Consider the following 25,607-nt stretch of genomic DNA (forward strand, 5'->3'; position numbering starts at 1 on the left):
AAGAACCACTGGTCTACAAACTATGGTATATATATTTGAAAACTGATCAATCCTGATGTACTGACAGTCTCTCATTTCTTAAGGCCCTAAAATGCCAAGAAGGTACAAATACCCCCCAAATGACTCCTCTCTGGAAAGAGGCATGGTGAGTGTTTTTAAGTTGTAATTTTTTGCACAATTTTGTGGAAAGTTAAGAAATAAATAAAAGTTATGTATTGTTTTTACATTTTTTTTTTCAACATACTGTCACCAGGGCAGTGCAGAGTCATTAAATGACTGGTGTGGAAGTGATCAGGGTGGTGACAGTATGGAAAAAAATTAAAAAAAATTATATTTTTGAAATGTTTCATTTTTTTACAGTTTTTTTCTTACAATTAATTTCACATTCTGTGACCAAAGCAGAACAGTTTCACCGTAGTGCATCAAGCAATCATTTTTCTGTTTCAACTGTTTTTTTTACTGAAAAGGTTTTTTAGATAAAACACCAAAGCAAGTGTAGTAGTTTTGGTTTGGCAATACAATGACTAATAGCATAATAAAGGTAACAGAAGCAAAAATCAGGGTAAAGGGACAGTTGGAGTCTAAAACAAGAGCATGCTGTCCAAAAACTAGATATAGGCCTCTCGCCCAAAAATGAGGGGAAAGGTAAACTAAGGCAACACAGTATTTTAAACAATTTTCCTGAAGTTAAGGTGCTGTGACCCTATGTTTAGTAGTATTCAGGTCAACCCAATTAAACGCTGTCAATTGAACATGCACATAGTGCAACACAGAAAAATCAAACAATAAAATAGATAGAAGAAGGGGAAAGAAAAGAAAGAGTAGAGGGAAGTAGCAGAAGAAAGACAATGGATCCACTCAACCTGCCCACCACAGCCTCCAAAGCGCCACATCAGACAGGTGACTGCAGATACCTAATCCAGGGGTTCCAGACATTTCAAATCTAGCCTGTTTGTCCTGTACGATACTGACCAATTTTTTAGGGAGTATAATCCAGGATAATTTATTTTTGGCAACTGCTTGGGGTTTACCACGCTCGAGTTAAAGTTATCTTAGTAGCAAAAAGGATAAAGAAGAGAAGGATTTGAGAATATTTGGGAATCTCGTCTGAGAAGTCATTGAAAACAGTCTTGGCCTTTTTTAGCCATATTAACACTGAACATATGAGAGTGAAAATTCTGGTTCAGACTCCCTGGACGGCATGACCACCAAATATGACACATGGTACCCTCTTGTCTACATTCCCAGTAGCATAGAGGGGAGGCGTGTGGATACATTTTGGCAAGTCTTGCTGGGGCTAGGTACCAATGAGATAATACTTCATAATTTGCCTTGGCAAGTGTGGTATTAAGAATCCTCCTATGCACCACAGCTGACCAGTGTGTCCACTCCTCCTCCTCTACTTCCTCCCCCAACTCTGTTTCCCAGGCTATCTGATATGAAAGTTTGCCAGTGGGGCCAGATAAGAGAGAGTATAATTCAGAGGTCTCCCCTTGTTCCAGGACATCTAGTCTCAGAAAGAGTTCTCAAAGACATATCATCCATTTCCCACTTAAGTGTGTGCAAAAAATGAATGATGGAACATTTCTAAGGGAGGAATCTCCATAGTTTGAATAACATTTGTAGTAGGCTTAACTCCTTTGTGATCTATAAAATGTGTTAATCCATAAAGGCCTTTATTGATTCACCAATTGAATTGTTTAGGAGATTGATCTGGGGGAAAGTGTGGATTATTGAAAAGTGGAGCCACAGATATATGAGGGGATTTGAGGTGATAAAGTTTGCAAGCTGTATCCCAAAGATGGAGAGAGCATGATAATGTGGGACTTAAAATAGCTCTACAAGCTTGAAGAGGGAGCCATGAAAGAAGATCATTTGGGCGTGGGGCCGCTTGTGCTTCAAGCCTGATCCAATCAGGCTGGTACGTTTTATAAGCAATCATTTTTATGAATGGCATCCATTCATTTGGCGTCATCATGATTGACACTGGATCTACACTGGGGGAAATTCTTTTTATTTCTACTTATTTAATAAAGCACTTGTCAAAAAAACTGTCTCTGCGTTTTTACTCTCTTTTACCAATTTTTTGGTGACTGAGTAGCGGTGCTAAGTACTCATTGACATGGGGAGGATGGGATATGGGGGCCCCCTTGTTAACCACTTCAGCTCCGGAAGGTTTTACTCCCTTAATGACCAGGCCATTTTTTTTGATTCGCCACTGTGTTACTTTAACAAAAAATTGTGTGGTCGTGCGACATTGCACCCAAATACAATTGATGTCCCTTTTTTCCCACAAATAGAGCTTTCTTTTGGTAGTATTTGATCACCTCTGTGGTTTTTAGATTTTGCGCTATAAACAAAAAAAGAGTGACAATTTTGAAAAACACAATATTTTTACTTTCTGCTATAAAACATTCCCAATAAAATTTTTTTTAAAAAATCAAATTTTTTTATCAGTTAGACGCATTTTTGGTAAAAGAAATCCCAAAAAGCGTATTTTAATTGGTTTGCGCAAAAGTTTTAGCGTTTATAGCGGCGATCAGCAATTTTTAGCGGGACTGCGACATTGCAGCGGACAGATCAGACCCCTAACTGACATTTTTGACACTTTTTGGGGGACCAGTGACATTAATACAGTAATCAGTGCTAAATAATATGCACTTTTACTGTTTAAATGACACTGGCAGGGAAGAGGTTAACACTGGGGGCGATCAAAGGGGTTAATGTATGCCTAACTGTGCTTACTCACTGGGGGCGGCTCTGTGGCAGGCACAGAGAGATTAGGGTTTAAGCTTAGCTGAAACTCCTGATCTCTGCCTGTGTGACAGAAGACCCACCTGCTTTGTTTACATAAGCAGGCGGTTATTCTGTCAGTTTCTCTGACGATCTGCCTAAACACAGCGGGAGACCGCGTGCACAAAATCACATAGATCTAACATAGGCTAACTAGACATAGAATCAACTCACTAACCAACCCCTCCCACCCTCCCTACCCCCCCCCCCCCCTTAAAAACTACCAGCATACAAACAGAAACTGAGCATGGATTAAACAATGTTTAGGGCAGGAACTGAATGCACCGTAGTAGAGAATCAAAGGATGGCTACATAGATATACGGTCCACATGGCCGACTCCCGTGAAGCAGGTAGGCCCTGCATTGTAATGTCTACAATACACAGTTGGAGGGTTAAACCAATGCATTCCCTAACTAAGGCAATAAACCCACAGTATCTAAAGAGTCATTCCATGCCCTCCACACCTTTTCAAATTTTTTTCGGACATCTCCTGGAGATGTACGTTGCCCTGTAGAGCGGCATCATTGCATTCACCAATCCCTTCCAAAATTGCAAAGGGGGGAGAGACACTTGATCCCAGTGCAACAGTATGGCTTTCCACGCATAGAAGAGGAGGATAGTCAGCAACGATCTATGAGCCACGGACGGCACTACCTCCTCCACCAGACCCAGGAGACACACCCTTGGAGTCATTGGAATCGGGACCATCAGCACCCCCATCAGACAGGAGGTAATCTCGGTCCAGAACCTCTGAATCAGAATTCAATCCCAAAAAATATGTCCAGCATTCAGTAGAGGAGGTAGGATAGATCTTAGCCAACCGAGCCGGGGTATAATAAAACCTGTGAATACATTTAAACTGTATCAGTTTGTCCCTGGCGGCCACTAAGGGTTCTACCCACATGTCCTCCCAGTCCTCCCCTTGGAGATCAGGAACCTCCACGGCCCATTTGTCTATACATTTGGAGATGCTAGGGGGCATTGGTTTGAACAGTTCCTTTTACACAACAGACAGGGTTTTTCTGGACATTTTGTTGGAGTCTAGATAGTAAGGGAAGGAGATTCAAAGTGTAGTAATCCTGTGTTCTACGGGTAACCCTGATCCCCAAGTATGTTATAGTTTGGACCCAGCAAAGGGGAAGATTATCGTCTGCCGCGGATCGTGCACCCTCGTCCAGTGGCAATATCGATGACTTTCCCCAATTGACCCGGAGACCTGAGTATTTACCAAATTCATCTAGGATAGACAACACCGCCCTTAGGGAGAGACCAGGATCTCTAAGAAAAAGGAGCATGTCATCCGCGTACAATGCAAGACATTCCCATATAAAACCCACTCTGATAGCTCCGACACTTGGAGAGCTGTGCAGTGCAATGGCTATGGGCTCCATAGTGAGAGCAAAAAGGAAGGGAGACAGAGGGCACCCCTGCCTGGTCCCTTGCGCCACCCTAAAAAAATGGGAAGTGGAAAGGCCCAGACGGATCGCCGCCCGTGGGCCGGTAAAGAGGAGTGATGTCCAAGTCCTGAACTTCGGTACGAAACCCATGAGCTCGAGAACGGTATGCACAAATTTCTAGTCCACGGAGTCCAAAGCTTTCTCAATGTCAATGGACACCACCACCCTGGCCCGCAAATCCTCCCCCGGCAGCTGAAGATGGGTCTCCTAATATTTGTGTCTACTGATTTCCCAGGCATAAAGCCGGTCTGGTCTGGACCCACCAGTGAGTGGATGACCCCAGCCAGTCTAGTCGCCAGGACCTTAGTCAGTATTTTAAAGGTCCATGTTCAGGAGGGCTATAGGGCAATATGAGGAACAGGCTAGGGGATCCAGCCATGGCTTCAAAAGTAAAACCATGTAAGCATCTAACATGGAGGAGGGTAGCGTTTGTTTGTCCAGGCAGTGTGATAGGAGGGAGCTAATGTGGGGTGCCAATTGTTCAGAGAAGGACTTGTAAAAGTCAGCAGGGCAGTAGGCCTTCACCGATTGTAGAAGATGAGGGGAGACCTGATCATGTTTCAGCCAGCCCGGGGACAGGCGCCAACCCCGCTCTCCAGCCCCCAACTGGAGGATCAACTGCAAGCGTAGCGGGTTATGATTAGATACCCCTCCCACCAAATATTCCGATCCATGGACCATTTGCATTGGCTGAGCATTCTCAAAAGCCAAATCAATTCTCGCAGAAGAGTGATGGGTGGTCAAGATATGAGAGTACACCCTAAGTGAGGGATGCTTCCATCTCCAAAGTTTGGTCAGTCCAACAGCGGAAGCCCAAGTCAGCAAGTCCACCGAGCCTGACCGATTGGGGTTGGAAGATAGTTACATAGTTACATAGTTAGTGAGGTTGAAAAAAGACAACAGTCCATCCAGTTCAACCTATGATGTGTGTGTGTGTTTGCTTTTAACCGTACATTGTATACCCCTGTATGTTGTGGTCTCTAAGGTGTCCATCTAACAGTTTTTTGAAACTAACAATGCTCCCTGCTGATACAACTGCTTGTGGAAGAGAATTCCACATCCTTACCGCTCTCACAGTGAAGAACCCCTTACGCATTTTAAGGTTAAACCGCCCTTCCTCTAGTTTTAGTGAGTGGCCACGTGTCTTATTGTATTCCCTTACTCTGAATAGTTTGTACCTTATGCTAGGGTCGCCCGTACAGTATTTGTACATTGATATCATATCCCCCCTCAATCTTCTCTTCTCCAGAGAGAACAGGTTCAGTGCCTGTAGCCTCTCCTCATAGCTGATGTCCTCCATTCCCCTAATTATTTTTGTTGCCCTTCTCTGGACTCTTTCCAGTTCCAGCACATCCTTCCTGAGGACCGGTGCCCAGAACTGGACAGCATACTCCAGATGTGGCCGGACCAGAGTCTTGTAGAGTGGAAGAAAAATCTCTTTATTTCTGGAGTGAATCCCCTTTTTTATACATCCCAGTATTCTGTTGGCTTTACTTGCAGCGGCTTGGCATTGCATGCCACTGCCAAGCCTGTTGTCTACCAGTACCCCCAAGTCCTTTTCCATCCTAGACTCACCCAGAGGTTCCCCCCCCTAGTGAGTAGCTTGCTTTCTGGTTTTTGGCCCCCAAGTGCATTACTTTACATTTATCAACATTAAATCTCATCTGCCATGTAGTTGCCCACCCCGTTATTTTGTTCAGGTCCGTTTGTAAGGTTTCTACATCTTGCATAGAAGATAATGGCATGCCTAGTTTAGTGTCATCTGCAAATACTGAGATTGTACTAGATATCCCTCCTCTAGATCATTTATGAATAAATTAAACAGGATTGGTCCCAGGACCGAACCCTGGGGGACCCCACTTTCCACACCCACCCAATCCGAGTACTCCCCATTAATCATCACCCTCTGGACTCTCCCCTGGAGCCAGTTCTCTATCCAGGTACTCACCTTATGGTCCATACCTACCTTCCTTAGTTTGTACAGTAAGCGTTTGTGGGGAACAGTGTCAAAGGCCTTTGCAAAGTCCAGATACACCACATCCACAGGCTTTCCTTTATCTAGGTGGCAGCTCACTTCATCGTAGAAGGTTAATAGATTGGTTTGGCAAGAACGATTTTTCATAAATCCATGCCGATTACTACTAATTTTACTGTTTTCATTACTAAAGTCTTGTATGTGGTCCCTTAACATCCCCTCCAAAATCTTGCAGACTACAGATGTTAGGCTGACCGGCCTATAGTTCCCCGGGATATACCTCGGCCCCTTTTTAAATATTGGTACCATGTTGGCTTTTTTCCAATCAGCTGGCACCATACCCGTCTGTAAACTATCCTTAAAGATCAAGAATAATGGTCTGGCAATCACCTGGCTGAGCTCTTTAAGAACCCTCGGGTGCAAGCCATCCGGTTCCGGTGATTTATTTATGTTAAGTTTCTCTAGTTTAGTTCTAAGTCTATCTTCTGTTAGCCATGGCGGCACTTCCTGAGGTGTGTTGTTTAGTTCGGCCTTACAAGCAAGGTTCGTGTAGCCCCCCGATTCTTTTGTGAAGACTGAAGAGAAGAAATGATTTAACACTTCCGCCTTTTCTCTGTCCTCAGTGGCCATATTTCCTTTGTCATCTTTTATGGGGCCAATGTGATCTGGCCTCGTTTCTTACTGTTTATATACTTAAAGAACTTCTTGGGGTTCTTTTTACTCTCCTCCGCTATATGTCTCTCGTGTTCTATTTTAGCCGCCCTGATTTAGTCTTTACATTTCTTATTACACTCTTTGTAATGCTTAAATGCTGCCAATGACCCCTCAGTCTTGTATTTTTTGAAGGCCTTTTCTTTAGCACTAATATGCATTTTTATGTTGGTGTTTTGAAATTCAGCGTCCTTATATTACCCCTCTGCTTCCTATAACTGTAATTAATACTGAAACTTATTGACCTATGGTCACTGTTTCCTAAGTTCTCCCATATTTCTATATCCGTGAGCAGGTCTGTATTGTTGGTAATCAGTAGGTCAAGTACCGCATTTTTTCTCGTCGGTGCATTCACCATCTGACCCATGAAATTGTCCTGCAAAACATTTAGGAACTGCCGAGCCTTGGCTGAGTGTGCGGTTCCTTCTGCCCAGTCTATATCTGGATAATTAAAGTCCCCCATTATAATGGCGTTTCCCGTCCTTGCTGCCAATCCTATCTGTAAAATAAGGTCCGCCTCCCCCTCCTCCCTCTGGTTGGGGGGCCTATAGCATACGCCCAATATTACCTTCCCCACCGTGCCTTCCCTTTGAAGCTCTACCCATAGGGATTCTGCCTCGTCCTTAGCTCCATTATTAATATCATCCCTCATATTTACCTGTACACTGTTCTTAATATACAGACATACCCCTCCCCCTTTTTTACCCTCTCTATCTCTGCGTTAAAGGGAATACCCCTGAATGGTCGCCATCCATTCATGAGAGCTGTCAAACCAAGTCTCAGTTATCCCCACAAAATCTAAGTCCTCCTCAAACATCAGTAGCTCCAGCTCTCCCATCTTGTTGGCCAGGCTTCTGGCATTGGTATACAAACCTCTTAATTTTGACCGGTTACATTTATCCTCATTTGATGTTTTTAGGCTGCTCACTTGATTTTTCCCCATACCCACCCTGGGTATAGGAGCTCCGAACACCCTACCGCTAATGCCCCCATTTCTGCCCTCTGAAACTTGCTTTCCACTGGCTAATTCTACATCTGTACCCTCCCCCCATTCCCTAGTTTAAAAGCCCCTCTAACTTTTTGGCCATCCTCTCACCCAGTACGGCTGCACCCTCCCCATTTAGGTGCAATCCGTCCCTACCAAAGAGCCGGTGGCCGACTGAGAAGTCGGCCCAGTTCTCCAGGAACCCGAAACCCTCCTTACTACACCAGCTCCTCAGCCACTCGTTAACTTCCCTAATCTCCCGCTGCCTCTCTGGTGTGGCTCGAGGTACAGGTAGTATTTCGGAAAATACTACCTTGGAGGTCCTTCTCCTCAACTTAGCGCCTAAGTCCCTGAAATCGTTTAGGACTCTCCATCTTCCTCTGCCTATGTCATTGGTACCCACGTGTACCATGACAGCTGGGTCTTCCCCAGCCCCACCCAATAATCTGTCCACCCGATCCGCCAAGAGTCCAGGGTGTGATCCATGATGGCATTAAAATCCCCCATGAGTAACACAGGCAGATGTGAATGTGGAGACAATTTGTCCATCATATCATATAACATTTGGACCCTAAACGGAGGGGGTACATAGACAGCCACTGACAACAAAGTTCGGGAGTATATATCTATCACAACTGCCACATATCATCCGCCTGGGTCAGAGATCACCTGGTGAATGGTACAGGGGATTGATTTGCTAATGAGGATAGAGACCCTTCTGGCATATGTAGAGTAGGTCGCGTGCAGCGCCCTCTGGATCCAGGGTCTGCGCATGGACAGGATCTTACCACAATCCAGAGGAGTCTCTTGCAGGAGGAGCACATGTGGTTTAATCTGTTTGAGGTATTGAAAAAACATTGGCACGTTTAAACTTATCATTCAACCCTCTCACATTCCAAGAGAGGAACCGGACGGAATCAACCATATGTGCCTAAAGTAATACAGACATGCCAGGAAAAACCCGACATTATGCCGTGAAAAGAAGAAAAAATTGAACTGCAAGATAGGACCCGTAATAGTACACTGGTGCAGGTGAGACGGTAATGTTCAAAAAGCTGGTTTAAATTCCCCAATGCCATTATACCAGAGGCCCAAAAACAAAAACAAAAAACAGCTTGATCCGCTAAACTTCCCAACAAGTTCGAGTGGGGTAGTTCCACCATTGCGATCAACAGTTCGACAGTCCCAGTTGGTTGTTCCACGTCCCCTGATGAAGATTCTGTGACTGCCGGAGCAAAAAGTAGGGCCCTTTGGCCTGGGTGGTGGTTGCCAGCAACAACTCCATGGCAGGGAGTATATAGGGCCACTTCACAGCCCTCAGTCAAGAGCACAGGTATCTCGCAAGCGAGGTAAGGCAAGGTGAAGACAACTCAGTAGGCCCAGGGAGCTGGGCCAGGAAGAAATAAATAAAGGTCCACAGGATCAAGACAGGCAGGGGCAAGCGACAGTACCTTCATATGAATCAACACAGACCATCCAGCCACTGCGATGCGTCCTGCGGGGATTCAAAGAACTTCATTAAACCGTGTTGGATGCGGAGTCGGCTAGGATATAGGATGCTGTATTTAATCTCCTTCTCCCTTAGGCGCCTCCAGACCTTTGTAAAGGAGCGACATTTCCTCTGTGTTTCAGCTGAAAAGTCAGGAAACAGCATTACATGTGCATTCTCATCCCGATGTTTCCTTGCCTCTGAAAGAAGCAATTCTCTGTCCCTGTAGTTAAGAAATGTAACCAGGAATGGCCTGGGGGGGCCCCTGGGGGTCTTGCACCCGTAGAAACATGATGGGCCCTCTCCACCATGTATGTGGTGGGAGATCAGTAAGGGACAGCAGCTGCTTGAAGAACTGTTCAGCAAAGGATGCAGGCCGAGACCCCTCTGTCCCTTCAGGGAGCCCCCACCACACGCACATTATTGCGCCTCTGCCTATCCTCGTCGTTATCTGCCTATGTTGCAGAGACCTTACTAATGTCTGTAATTCAGAAAGTTGGTTGGCATGTGCATGAGTGTTATCCTCCACATCCGAAATTCTCAACTCCAAGTCATGGCGGATCAGTGTGCATTCTGAGGCCAGGTGGTCGATTCTGACCATGAGCGCCGCCTTGCAACTGTCAATTGCCTCCAGGATGGGGGTTGTGATAGCCCGCTGGTCTATCTCCAGGGCTGGGTGGGGGGGGGGGGGGGGGCTGAGAAACCTCAGAGTGTTGCACTTCCTCCCGCTGCTGTGTCTCCATCCCCACGCCCAAGCGGCTGCCTCGCAGTGAAGAGGACGCTGGTGCCAAGATGGCAGAGGCGGAGCCAGGGCCCGGACTGCGCGAGGAGCGCGTCTGTCGTTGGTCCTGTGGCGGCTTCCGCTGAGGTTTTGGGGTCGATGCGGGCATCCCCAAAACGGCAGGATCCTCACCTCAAGGATGGGGGGGAGAAGCAGGCCAAAATCGGCACCTAATGCAATAAATTTCAGGATGTCCTGAGCTCTGGGAACTCAACTCGCGCCTTGCCTCGATCACATCCGGTCACGCCCCTCGCCTATGGAGAATTTTAAGCACTGTAGTTTTCCCCCCATTCCACAGGCAGATGCAATTTTAAAGTGTGACATGTTAGGTAGCTATTTACTTGGCGTAACTATTGTGTATTGTCAAAAAAAAAATTGCGTTTGAAAAACCGTTGGGCGAATATGGTGTGACATAAAATATTACAACGATAACCATTTTATTCTCTAGGGTCTCTGCTCAAAATATATATAAATAAATATGTTAAATTCATATAATCCTCTTTGTTTCCTAATGATAGGTGCGCCTGTCACTGTGTTGTATAAAAAAAATGCTGGCTATACCTGATTTCATAGTGCCGATAGGCCGTCACGTGACTAGCCAGCTCTCTCCTCTCCCCGTCTGACAGCTGCAGCAGGTCGGGCTGACATCAGTTGGGAGGAGAGGAGGAGAGAGCGGCGCTCTGAAATCAGGTATATAGCATTTATTTTATAAAACACAGTGACAGGAGCATCTATCATTAGGAAACAAAGAGGATTATATAAGATATTAAAAGTTATTTCAGCAGCAGCAGGGGAAAGGGCAGGCACCTGACACAGGAGCAGACAGACATGGAGGGGAGGGGGGAGGAGGACAGAGGGAGACAGAGGAGGACAGGAGAGCTGCGGATGACGGAGGCATGTAAACTGATCATGGTGTCAGCTCAGCAGCCATTATAAACTGTGGTCAGTTTACAGTGGGGGGGTTGGGGCTGAAACAGGTACGGTCAGCCATGTGTTTCATGTGATAGAAGGGGCCAAATTACACAGCACAAGCACTGTGGTGTATAACATGCTTTAAATAAACAGGATCTTTTTTTTTTTTTCTTTAGAGTAACAAACAATTTAAAGGGATCAGGAGATTTAAAGTTTATCTGAACCTAAGAACAAATATATAATATACTGCAGCTCGTCAGTCCTAAATATGGTGTCATTATTAGTTTATCTTCAGGCTTACAAACGTATTTTCCTAGGGTCACAACGCGTATTTATTGTACTGTATCTCTTGTATGGAGCAGCACTGTTGTCAACCCAGGACATCACTGCAGAACACCTTCGCCTTTCCTTATCTGCATTACAGGAAGGGGGGGGTTCTCTAGTCTAAAGAGGTAAACTGGGCAGGGCTGATAAAACTGCTTGAGATTGCAGAACAGCACAGGCATAAAGCACAGGAAAAGCTTGCTGGATTTCCAGCAGGATCAACTTTGATTTTGCACTTTTGCACTATTTTACACCACAAACCAAAAATGCTATTCTATTCATTTTTAATATTCAAACTTCCCCATACATCCATGTCTCAATGCTTTATTTTACTAAGAAATCACTTTGAAAAACATCCCCTAGCATTTCTGGCCGTGGCCATCTTGAGTCAGGGTAGATAATTCATGTAGCATTTACTTCCTGAAATACTTCTGCCCTTAGCTCAGATATGCAGACTGGAGGGTGTGCTTAGCTGAGAAAACCTCTCCTCCCCTCCTCCCCTCCTCCCCTCCTGAAGACTCCTGGTAAGTATGACATCATTTGCCTAGGCCTGGAAACCCGAAAGTAAGTGAAGAAATGTAAAAGAAAACATTTTAAACAAGTAACTATGATATACTTTCCTATCTATTTACAAATGCTAATAGCGTAAAAATTAAAAATAGTCAATGTTGATTAAGAAAGTGAAGTTGCACTTTAAAAGATGTAAAAAAAAAAAAAAAAAAAAAAACAGACTTTCAATTGTATATTTTTAACAGACCAAAAGGGAACAAATAGGAGTTTTGTATATACATGCAAAACAAGATATGAACTATAAACCGTGCAACAAATACATAAATCATTATTTTTAGACTACAATTATTTTTTAGGCTGGCCCATTTTTATAACTTAACTCTTACCTCATCTCCTCTTAACATTTCAGAGCCATCAGTATCTCGGACCTGACTGGATTTCTGTGCTATTTCTCTTTCTAAATTGCCAATTTCTTCCTTAGCATCCTGTAATTCTTCAGCTTTGGTTTCTTTCTTGCGTGAAATGATGGCTGCCTGTGAAATCAAGATTTGTGTATACATAAATACAGTATATTTGTGTTATATACACACACACACACACACATTCCTAATTCTAAGAATTCTGTCTTCCTGTAGTTAAAGTAAAAAAAATACAAAACCTTTTATTTTATTTTATTTATATATTTAGATAATGTAAACCATTTATCAATCAGTTGCAGGCTTATACACCAATAGATTGATCTTACTACACCCTCAACATCAAACAGGTATACAAAATAGGTGTAGCGCAACCTATACTACAATAATCACAAATAACATAAAATGTGCAAATAATAAACATAAAGTACATTGGTAGTGCCACCAATCACAACTGTGTCAGATGTGTCAAAATCTTCAAAATATCATGACTGATTGTGCCATGCGTACCTACACCACATAAAACAATTAAATGCAGACCTCCAGGTTTGACCTCTAAATAAATAATGAGATCAAACAGCACTTGGTGTCCCCCTCAGGGCTTATGATGAGGGCTAGATGCACAGTGTTCAGCTTCTCTCCACTGCATGCATCGCATCTCACTTAAAACCTGTTAACATGTTACCATGTTACCGGTTTTATGTGAGTTTGAGTGGTGTGTGTACTAGAGAGAAGCTGAACGCTGTGCATCTAGCCCTGGTAATAACCCTGAGGGAGACACTAAGCGCTGTTTAGTAAAAAGTTAAATATAAATCAGTGCAACCAAATTTAAAATGAGTAACTGAAATCAATATCAAAAATTGTTGCACTAAAAAGAACCATGTGTATAAAAGTGGCTGCTATCACCAAATATGTTTTCACTACATACACAAATCAAACTAATGACGAAACAGTGCTGCGCCACTTAAAATAATTGTTGATCAAATCTAAATACAAGTGTACATATCGAAACAGTGATGATTATAAATAAATAGTGATATCATACAAATTTGTATACACAAATTTAAAAATAAACTATAAAAGACCCACAAATGTGCAAACTAAACATGTGAAAACTTGTGCAAATGCAAAACAAAGTGCTCCTGCAATCAATCCCGTGTCTGTGCTCTCCTTCACCAATGGATGGATAGCAGCTCACCTCAATTTTCACCAGTTTCACCAGTGGGTCAGAACTGACTGTTCCCTTCCAGGGATAAAGTCCTAATACCGATAGGCAGATAGGGGTTGAGATGATGCCGATCCTTGTACTAGTGTATACTGTACTACTGTATACTTCAGATAATTACCGATTAGGATATAAGGGAGATAAGGAGAATAACTAGTGCTCTCTGTATAAACAATTTTATTGGCAATAAAAGAAAATATATGCACTTACATGAAAAGCACAACAAGCTGTGCCGGATGGACAAGCAAAACACATATGGCAGCTGACAGCGAAGTAGCCTTGGATAGTAGGCTGGAAGGGAACAGTCAGTTCTGACCCACTGGTGAAACAGGGGTCAGAAATTGAGGTGAGCGGCCATCCATCCATTGGTAAAGGAGAGCACAGACACAGGATTAATTTCAAGAGCACTGGCACTTTGTTTTGTTTTGCATATTTGCACATGTTTAGTTGGCACATTTGTGGGACTTTTATAGTGTATTTCTAAATTTCTGTATACACATTTGTATGATATCACTATTTATTTATATTCATCACTATTTCGATATGTACACTTGTATTTAGATTTGATCAACAATTAGGTGGCGGAGCACTGTTTCGTTATTAGTTTACTAAGCGCTGTTTGACCTCATTATTTATTTAGAAGTGATACCTGGAGGTGAGCATTTAATTGTTTCACATGGAGGAGGCATGCATGGCCCAATCAGTTGTGTGATATTTTGAAGATTTTTAACATATCTGACACAGTGGTGATTGGTGGCACTACCAATGTACTTAATGTTTATTATTTGGACATTTTATATTATTTGTTATTAATATAGTATAGGTTGCACTACACCTATTTTGTATACATATATTTATATAGTTATTTGTAAAACAATCTAGAAAATTATTGTGAATATGTTTCCCCCATTCTGACAAGAAATTAAGTGAAGGGAAGCTTTTCTCCATTGTAGAGAATGGTTGGCTGTCCTGATGTCCCTGAGTTGTGGTGCTAAATACAAGGAAGACAAATGAACCAGGACTTCTATTACACTTTAAATATAAATATACAATTTATTTTATGAAAGCCTTTGTAACAAACCATTCACTGGCACTGTAAACCTTATCCTTGTCTAGAAAGTTATAGATCACACCTATCTGACTCACTTTCTTACATTTCTACAGAGTAAAAAGATGTCAGTATGTCAGTTTTACTGGCTGAATTCCACTATTAATATCTACCCAGAGTAAAAGATGCACGCATCTCTGACAAAAAAAAAAAAAAAAACACAATCCATCAGAAAACAAATGTTTGGAGAATTATTTGAATACATACTTGCTGTCGAAAAAGGGACAGTTTGTCATCGGTCGGGTCATTTCTCATTCTCTTTTCAGTGAGCTGATTGATTTCGGCATTGACTTCTTGGATCTAAAAAAAAAAAAAAAAAACCCCACTGAGTTGACTGGCAATGACAAAATAAAATGGAGTAAGTGTTCACACCCTTCTATAACTGGGGATCTAGCAGTGTGTTCAGAATTAGGAATCACAAGTTAAAAAACTGTTATACTACGAATTAAAAAAAACAGAATGAGTCAAAGATAACAAATTTCAGAACTTTTTCCACCTTTATTGTGACCTATAAACTGTACAACTCAATTGAAAAACAAACTGAAATCTTTTTTTTTTGGGGGGGGGGGGGGGGTAAAACTAAAATAATGTGGTTGCATAAGTGTGCACACCCTTTTAGAACTGGGGATGTAGCTGTGTTCAGAATTAAGCAATCACATTCAAACTCATGTTAAATATGAGTCAGTACACACCGGCCATCATTTAAAGTGTCTATGATTAACCCCAAATAAAGTTCAGCTGTTCTAGTAGGTGTTTCCTGACATTTTCTCAGTCACATCCTACAGCAAAAGCCATGCTCTGCAGAGAGCTTCCAAAGCATCAGAGGGATCTCATTGTTAAAAGGTATCAATCAGGAGAAGGCTGCAAAATAATTTTCTAGGCATTAGATATACCATGGAACACAGTGAAGACAGTCATCATCAAGTGGAGAAAATATGGCACAAAAGTAACATTACCAAGAACTGGACGTCCTTCCAAAATTGATGAAAAGATGAGAAGAAATCTGGTCAGGGAGGCTGCCAAGAGGCCTACAGCAACAATAAAGCAGCTGCAGGAGTATCTGGTAAGTACTGGCTATGTGTGGTACATGTGACACCAATCTACCATATTTTTTTTATATTTCTGGGCTATGGGGTAGAGTTGCAAGACGGAAGCCTTTTCTTACATAGACAAACATCCAGGAGAAGACAGTAAATATTGCTAGCGGCTATAGCAGCTGCTAGCTATAATCGAAAGAGAGTCTGGCAGGCTAGTTGTACCAAGCTCCTGTCTATTAACGGTTTTAATTTTGGTCGGTTCAGCAGGCCTTATTTACATAATAAAAGAGATAAGGGAGTCACATTGTCTCCTATAAAGTTGGTCTAAATGCATTTTTATTTTGAATATGTAGATTCTGCAGTAGTAAATTTTTCTTTGTTGCTTAAAAGGTCCACTTTAATATCTTTAATTACTCTATCCCCGGAGTATTATAAATGACTATCATCAGGTAAAAATAGAATTTTTGTAAAAACTTACCGTAAAATTATTTTCTCTGAGTCCTCTGACAGTCGCCGCCCACTCATACAGTCTTCACTACTGGGTATTGGTCTTATCCACAGGAGTAAGCTAGGCAGAAGATTTTGTTAAAAAAACATTCACAAAACCTTGTATAGACACACCTACAGGGGGCTGTCCCTCTGGTCCAATACCCCCCTGCTAGCAGCATTCCCAATTCTGTTTGGTAGCAAGCAGTATATAGGTCCATGAACCCCAAAAGAGGGGCGGGGGGCAGCGACTGTCAGAGGACATTTTACGGTAAAAGAATTTTACAGTAAGTTCTTACAAAAATTCTATTTTCTCTTACGTCCTCTGACAGTCGCCGCCCACTCATACAGTCTTCACTACTGGGATGTCCCAAAGCAGTGTAGATGTGAAGGGTGGAAAACGTAACCATCAAAAAGGCAACGCAGCACCCCGTTCAGAGAAAAGAACCTTATCTTGAACCAGAAAGGTAAAACACTGGGTAATAGGAAAGCTCAACAGGAGCGAACAAACCCAGGAAAGCAAAATAACCAAGGGGGAAAAAACCCCAACAGGAAGGGACAGGCTAAAAAACGCCATGTCTCCCCTAAGGCACTGCCGCAATCAGAACTTTGCGGCCAAAGGAGGCATCTGCCGATTCCAAAACATCAAGTCTGTAAAATTTTGTAAAGGTGTGCACTGATGACCAGGTCGTCGCTTTGCACACCTGGGACACCGACGCCTGATGGCGGAAGGCCCAAGACGCACTCATCGCTCTGGTAGAGTGCGCTGTGACAGGGAAAAGTGGAACCGGTTTCCTAAGCGAATAAGCCTCTACAATCGTCTGTCTGATCCATTTAGAAATGGTTGCCACAGACGCAGCCATACCCTTCCGAGGTCCCTCAGGAAGGACAAAAAGAGAATTAGACTTTCTGAAAGATTCAGTAGCCAACAGGTAAACCCGGATCGCCCTTACCACATCCAAGGAATGCAAGGCAAACTCCTTAGGATGCTTAGGTTTCGCACACAGTGAAGGCAAGTCAATGTCCTCGTTGAGATGAAAATCGGACACCACCTTTGGAAGGAAAGATTGATGAGGTCGCAAGACCACTTTATCCCTATGAACAACCAGATAGGGGGAGCGGCAAGACAGGGCCGCCAACTCAGACACTCTGCGAGCAGATGTGATCGCCACCAGAAAGGCAACTTTCTGTGACAGCGCAGACAGAGGATTCTCTCGGATGTTCTCAAAGGGAGGACGTTGCAAAACGGACAGAACCAAATTCAAGTCCCAAGAGGGCAAGGGTGCCCTCCTAGGGGGAGCCAGATGACGCACCCCTTGAATAAAGGTGCGGATCAAGGAATTTGACGCCAAGGGGCACTGGAAGAGAATGGCCAGCGCAGATAACTGACCCTTGATAGTGGTCAGCGCAAGACGCTGGTCCACACCAGATTGCAGGAAGGCTAACACCCTCGCCACCGAAAAGGAGCGAGGATGGAAACCCTGCGATTCACACCAGGCGAAAAATAAGCCTTCCAGGTACAATAATAAATCTTACCAGACGAGGCCTTCCTAGCCTTGAGTAACGTAGGAATAACCGCCAACAAGAGACCCCAATCTCTCAAGACCTGGCTTTCAACAGCCACGCCGTTAAAGCCAGCGACTGTAAAGCAGGATGGAAGATCGGCCCTTGAGACAGCAGGTCGTCTCGTAATGGGAGCCGCCAGGGAGGCTCGACGACCAGTTGTATGATGTCCGTGTACCAAGACCGGCGCGGCCAGTCTGGGGCCACTAGAATCACCACCCTCGGTTCCAAAGCCGACCTGCGAAGGAACCTGGACAGCAATTGAATCGGGGGGAAGGCATAAATCAGGCGATACCAATTCCAAGGCACTACCAACGCACCCGAGGAGTCTGCCAGAGGGTCGCACGTTCTTGCCACGAACCTTCCCACCTTGTTGTTTAGCCGTGACGCGAACAGATCCACATCCGGGGATCCCCACCGCGCACACAGCATCTGAAACACCTGCGGGTGCAGGGACCATTCCCCCTGGTCCAGGGTCTGACGGCTCAGATAGTCGGCCTGCCAGTTCTCCACACCTGGAATGTGAACTGCCGGAATCGCCGGGACCTGCGTCTCGGCCCAAGACAGAATCTCAGCACTCCTGGTGCCCCCTTGGTGATTTATGTAAGCCACCGCAGTTGCGTTGTCCGTCTGCACACGCACAGGGCGGCCCCGAAGATGATCCGACCAACGGAGCAAACATAGTCTGATCGCTCGCAGTTTCAAGATATTGATCGACAGGTAGGATTCCACCTCCGACCAAGTGCCTTGGGCAGACAAATTGCCCAGAACGCCACCCCAGCCCGACAGGCTGGCGTCCGTGGTGACCACCGTCCATGACAACGGCTGGAAGGATTTCCCTTCCGTCAGAGCCGGAGACTGGAGGCACCACAGAAGATCCGCTCTGACCTGGTGGCTCAAAGAGATCCTCCTTTCCAAGGAATGAGGATGTCTGTCCCACCTGGCCAGAATCTCCGCTTGCAGAGATCGTGTGTGGAACTGTGCAAATGGTATCGCCTCGATGAAACCAGGCGAACACTGGTTTCATCAAGGAACCTGCCACCAGATAGGAGTGGCGGGTAAGAGACTCCACCCGCCTATCCGCCGGATCTCCAAACACCGGAGAATCCTTCGCGGGCATCAAAGTGGCTTTATTTAACCTGGACACAGTGTGGTCCACCTTAGGGGCCACAGTCCAGCGCGAATCCACCGGAGATGCAAAGGGATAACGGTACTGAAACCGCTTAGGCACCACAAAATTGCGCTTTAAATTGCGCCATTGTTCATTCACTGTTTCGTGAAACTCAGCGGGACAGGGAAACACCTGAACCGACTTCTGGGCTTTGCGGGTCCCAAAGGAAGACCGCCTACCCGGCAGATGGCGCTCATCTTTAAAGTAAGTGCAGCAGTAAGTGAGACTATTGCAGAGGATTCAGGAGTACCTGAACCCTGCACCAGAGCTGGGGGGAATTTGCTATCCTGGGACTCCGTCAGAACACTTAGAAATTAAATGGCGCTGGCCCTTTAAATCGGCGATAACTGTGGTTCCCACCGCAATGCACGGCAATGAATAACTAGCCTGTGCTACTAAGCACTGAAAAATAATAACTGCCAGCAGAGATATAAACCAGAAAAAACAGCAAAAAATCCCCCAGAAGTGTGCTATACTGTACCCACGCTGCCAGCTCGATATGTGTGCCAGGAGAAGGAAATTATGTCACGCCACTAGAGGCAGAACATAGTTCTGAGCCACAAGAAAATGGTTGCCAATGTAAGTCTATGGGGGAGGCTCAGAGAAAATGGCCGCTGAGCACATTGAGGAAACAGATTGCCCACACTAAAGATGGCGCCCGAAGGGCGCCAAAGCATTACAGAAAATAGCTGCTGCCCTCACAATGAGGTCAAACAGCCTGCCCACACCTGAAATGGTGGCCTCGCGGTTTTACACCGATTGCGGCCCCCACAAGCATGTCTGTACCCCCAAAACGTTGCACAAGCATCACAGGGACTCAGGGACCCCCGCAACCCCCCCCCACACCGCGGCAGAACCAATATAGCGCCCCCGCAGGGACCGGGAAGGGACACACGGGAACCATATTGACAGACATGAGGGGGATATCACAGACTCCTCATAGACTGCCATCCCCATAACAGAGACCCCACATACACCCCCTGACAGATAATGTCATAGACAGAGGGGTAGCATGGTACTCACCGTCCAGCGAAACGCGGAGTACCGCTCTGTGACAGGAAGCCTCCCACTCCGGATGGGGGTGCTGTCAGCCGAACAGGACGCTAGAAACACACGGCGTACCACAGTTGAGACATCCCAGCAAAGTAGCCACTTCACAGGCTTGTCCCTGAGGACAGGGACAGGTCTTTTGCGAGGCCTGGGCGTACGCATAGCCTGCTAACGCTCAATGGCAGGCTGGGATTCCGTAAGGCTCTAGGACAATGATGGCGAACCTTGGCACTCCAGATGTTTTGGAACTACATTTCCCATAATTCTAAACTACACTGCAAAGTGCCTGAGCATCATGGGAAATGTAGTTCCAAAACATCTGGGGTGCCAAGGTTTGCCATGACTGCTCTAGGACAACTAGTGCGGATTCCCAGCTCCGCAAACGCTGTAGTCTTCCGAAGTCTGACTAACTAAGTGCAGGAACAAATAAAAAGCTATCAGTGTAAAGAAAAATCACTTTTTCAAATAAAAAATAAGAAGAAAAGGCTGAGACTGCAGCCCCAGCCAAGGAAGCCTGCCTACTCCTAACTAGGCAAAAGACAAACTGAATTGGGAATGCTGCTAGCAGGGGGGTATTGGACCAGAGGGACAGCCCCCTGTAGGTGTGTCTATACAAGGTTTTGTGAATTTTTTTTTAACAAAATCTTCTGCCTAGCTTACTCCTGTGGATAAGACCAACACCCAGTAGTGAAGACTGTATGAGTGGGCAGCGACTGTCAGAGGACGTAAGAGAAAACTGGATTTTTGTGCTTACCTGTAAAATCCACTTCTTAGAGTAAATCACGTGACACAGAGAAGGTTATAAGTCATGACTACCTAGGTGAATAGGCAAAAAAAAAAAAAAAGACAGGAAGTCCCCTTATATAACTCCTCCCACTCCGGAAGCTCATTTAGCTTAGTAGCAAGTAATGAACCCCCAAAAAGGCAAGGGACCTCTGTGTCCTGTGATGTACTCCAAAAAAATGGATTTTACATGTAAATAGAAAAATCCAATTTTCTTTTTCATAAATCACAGAGCAGGCTATAAATCATGATTACCTGCGATGTCGCAAAGCAATGCGCGTGAGTGGAGGAAGACACAGCAACCATGGACAAGCCCAAGAATTACAGTGCAGCCAGCAAACACTGCAGCCAAAAGCAGTATCCTCAGCAGACTTCACATCCACCTGGTAAAACCTTGTAAAGGTGGTTACAGCCTTGGTAACCTGATCCACCAATGCCTGATGATGGATAGCCCAGCAAGCTCCCACACTTCTGATAGAGCGCTACCGTACTTGAAAAAGTGGAACTTTCCCCTTCAAGCCATAGGCTTAGGCAATAAACAAATTAAGCTATCATGAAATGGTCAACTTAGTAGCCACCTGGCTTTTCCTAGAGCCTTCAGGAAGGACAAACAATGAATCCAACTGCCTGATAGCCACAGACATTTTCAAATACAACCTGACAGCTCAAAACACTCCTGTATGCAGGACTATTTCTCCCGGCAACTGAGGACTTGGAAAAAATGCCAATTCTGAAAATAATCTTGCCAATGTGATAGCAATCAAAAAAAAAAGAAAAAAAAACCTTCCAAGTAAAAAGGACCTCAATAGTTGGTTTCAATAGGCAGACAAGATCAAATTGAAATAATATGGACATAAGTGTGACCTAACAGGCAGAACCATACCTTTTGCCCCCTGAATAAACATGCATACCAACGAATAGGAAGCCATTGGTCTCTGAAAAAAAACACCAGGGCTGATACCTGGCCTACTTAATGCCAAATTCAGTTCCACCCCAAATCCAGTCATATATTTCTGAGGATGAAACTTCATAGCCTCAAACCACACCACATAAGACCTTCAGGTTCTTTGATAAATCTTCCTAGAAGATGACTTTCTAGCTTCAAATAAACTAGGAATAATTGCGTCCAAAACCCCTCGATCCTTTAGCACCTGGGCCCCAATAGCCAGTATCCACGTGCAGCATCCAGGGTAAAAAGGAAACCCAGGAGTCAACACCAGGGGGAAAAGGAGCCCCCACAGCCGAAATCGCCACACACAGGCTCCACTGTCATGGCAATCGCTCCAAATGCACGCAAGACTAACCAAACATGGCCACCAGACTACACAAACATGGCCGCTGGCATAGACATTCACAGAGGTCTCAATACAATGACTCTGACCATGGAAAAATGTCTGCCACACACGGCGCCCAAGAGGCCCCCAGAGACCCCTGGAGCCCAGAATACAGCCACAATGGACCACCAACAATGGCCAGCGCCCACCCCAGCCAGGAAGTCCTTCCACCACCAGCATGAACACCTACCCCCCCCTCCAATGGTACAGTGCAGCATACCAGCCCCATCCATGTGCCAACTCACCGCGCTACCCCATAGGGGGGGGGGGGGGTTGGGGAGGTACTAAGATGGCCCACAGGCAGGGACTACCAAAACAATGGGGGGGTCTGGGGGAAGGAGGGAAACCTGCAGGTCCGACCGTCCCAGGGAGGGGCCCCCATCCATCCTAAACCACATCCAGGGGGAGAGGGGGGGACATCTGCTCCCCATACCAGGAACCAGACGGGCACCACTCCAGACAGAACTTCCTCACCATCAAAATGGGGGGCTGTCGGCCAGAAGGAATGCTGCGACTCAGGCCAAGACCCAGTCGTATGCAACCTCGTAAGGAGTTTAACTCCCTTCCAGTGGGGCTACGTCGCGCCTACCCAGGGCAGAGCTTTGGTCTGCATGTGTTTGCTGGCCAGACTGGGGGGACCACTGGATCTAGCTATCCAGCCCGTCGCCCACCACGGCAGTTGATTGTAGATCTCACAGGAAAAAAACAGGAGAAAAAATGCCATTTAAAAAGAAAAAAGACCAGACATCCCGACAAAAGACAAATACGGATACCTTTGCTGACCTGGCGACTAAGGCAACCCATACACCTATAGGACATGGGGGTCACCAGGCGCAGCCCGTACCGAGCAGGGTCACTGCAGTACCCCATGTTTGAGGTGGGGGGGGCAGAGAAAGTGATGAACTGTATGCAGGGAACACCCTGCTTACACCTCACTAGGCAGAAAAAAAAAAAAAGCTGCTTATGGCAGAAAGGAGGTTGACTATCAGCTAGGATTGCCCATAGGCAGTGCTTAGTTCTCTTTTCTGCCTAGTGTCCTAATCCTGTAGGTGGCAATATAACCCAGTGGTCAAGAATAAGAAGGAGCTGTGTCTGTCAATGAACTTAAGAGAAAGTATAATTTTCAGGTTACGAACCGCCAGACAACCTTGGTCTTTACTATATTGAAGCGTGGTCAATTTTATCCTAGCCCTTTTTTTCTACCATATAAGATCTCTAAATAGCACTTCGATACGCGCGAACCAGCAGTTATCCACTGTAGGGTATTATATAATATATAAATAAAATATATACTATATAAAAGTTGGGCCCATACCATTTTTAGCAAATTCACTCTACCTATCACTGTTAGAGAAAGCTTACACCCAGTGGTACATTTGAGTTGAAGTTGTTTAAGAAGGGGTAGTAGATTTAACTGTAGATAAACTGTAGGATCCGCTGTGACCTAGACCCAAGCATATTTAAAAGATGTAACTATTTTTAATGCTTGGGCACCAGTTGGTAGAGGTTGAGTAAGTGTGTCAAGAGGAAAAAGGATGGACTTACTCCAGTTAATAGAGAAGCTGGACAGCGCCCCAAATTGTTCATTAACGTGACTAAGAGAGGGACCGTTATCACCAAGATATAGGAGGGCATACATGGATACTTTGTCCTCCGAACCACGCATAAACCCAACTATTTGCAAGGTTGCTATTATTAAAGCAGCCAGGGGCTCTATGGCTAACACAAACACAGAGGTAACAAAGAGCACCCCTGCCGTGTGCCTCTATGAAGTGGAAAAGGATCCATAAGATCTTAGGTTCGACAGGGGCAGAGTATAACAATTTCAGCCATTTATTAAATCCATCACCTAGGCCAAAGCGCGTTAGTACTTTCCACAGACAAGACCATTCGACGCTGTTGAAAGCTTCTTTAGCTTCTAAGAACAATATCGCTTACCAACCAGGATTATCAACTAGGATCTGAATATCTAGAAATAAGCGTTGGATTTTCAGTGTGAAAACCATATTAAATCGCTATGTATAAGTTTAGAGAGAACCTTGGCCAAACAGGTCGCAAGAACATGCGCTAAGAGTTTTGCATTGATGGTTAATAAAGAGATAGACCTGTATGAATCGGGGGATAAACTGTCGTTGCCAGGTTTATGTATAAGTGTTATCACAGCTTCATTCATTGAAGGGGGAAGGTGCCCCAGCTCCATAGCATCTAAAAAAAACCTTTCTAAACCTAGGTAGGAGACCTGCATACCTCTTGTATACCTCCACTGGTAGACCATCCACCCCAGGAGACTTGCCAGGGGAGGAGAGGACCCAGGCTATTGTCAACTTATCTACCGTGAGAAGAGCGTTTAGCAAGCCCCGATCAGATGGGTTTAGTTGAGGTAGTGGGCATTCTGAAAGAAAGGTGTGAGTTTCTACCAGAGTGGGCAAGGCCTTGGAGGACTATAAATCAATGTAATAATCTCTAAAGGTATTAAGATATTAGCATGTGATGTAGTAATGTCTCCCGTGGGCAAAGTGAGTGTGGATACAAAATGAAGAGCTCCTATGAGCTTTTGCCATCATAGCCAATGCGGTCCTTAAGGCTTTGACAAACACTGATTATTGCAACCGTTGGCTGCATAGCAGAGCTCTCCAAGGCAAAGGAAGCTTTTAACAGCATCTCCAGTCTCTTCTCCACCAGGTCTTAAAAGATCTGGACATCAGCAATCGGGAAATTCAACAATTCAGGAAACTGCTGCGTCAACTTCCGGCATGCTCCACTTTTTAAATATTTTTCCTCCTTTGGATAAAGTTGAGAAAATCTTTTTGGCGGTACAAACACCCTATTTGGGTGATCCCATATAGCATACAATGCCTCTTCTAAGAGGTGCATTCTGTGGCAGCCATAATAATCCCAAAGAGGAATATTTAACAGATGAGGATTTGGCAAGAGGCAACCTGAAATCAGACCGAACCACCTCAGAGGGATTGTACCAACACCCTCTTAAAAGACATATAGTCCTTATATTTCTTCAGGTTCAGGAGTCCTCAGATATGTATTCCATTGTCTGATCCTCTTCAAGTTCTACCCCTACCACCTCCTTATCTATATCTACCTACTCCTCCTCTAAAACCAGAGGAGGATCTGGAGAAGGGGAACGTTTTAGTTTCTTACCGCCTTGTCCCATGGTACTACCTTGTTCCATGGATGCGAGCATGCCAGCAATCTTTCAATCTCGGCCAGCCAAAGCAGCAGCTAATCATTCTCCGTGACATACGCTGAAGCTGATGCCTCTGCAGTGGCCACAATACCAGACAGATGTAGTGGCTCAAACACACCTGTCACATCTGGTGTCTCAAGAGAGACAAACTCAGAGGGATTACAACCAAGGGTCACCCTTGCGCCCTTTCCAGCCTCCCCCCCCACCTTTCTGAAATAAATATTCCAAGCCTGCTGTCCAAGTAATAGAGTTGTGTCTGCAAGGTTACCCCACCAGCAGAGGGGATCTGCTTAG

At 44.9% G+C, this 25,607-nt stretch overlaps 1 protein-coding gene across 1 annotated transcript in view; it reads right to left on the reverse strand.

The window, feature by feature from the left end:
• IFT81 (intraflagellar transport 81) overlaps positions 1-25,607 on the reverse strand; it is a 328,264-nt gene that overhangs the window by 95,087 nt on the left and 207,570 nt on the right. Inside the window, exons 10-11 of the mRNA XM_082255594.1 lie at positions 14,895-14,987; positions 12,325-12,471 (exon numbers count right to left, since the gene is read on the reverse strand). Of these exons, the coding sequence (XP_082111720.1) occupies positions 12,325-12,471; positions 14,895-14,987 (240 nt within the window). The remainder of the gene's footprint in view (positions 1-12,324; positions 12,472-14,894; positions 14,988-25,607) is intronic.

This window comes from Pelophylax lessonae, assembly GCF_965119305.1.
Source record: "Pelophylax lessonae genome assembly, chromosome: 1".
Lineage (NCBI taxonomy): Eukaryota > Metazoa > Chordata > Amphibia > Anura > Ranidae > Pelophylax > Pelophylax lessonae.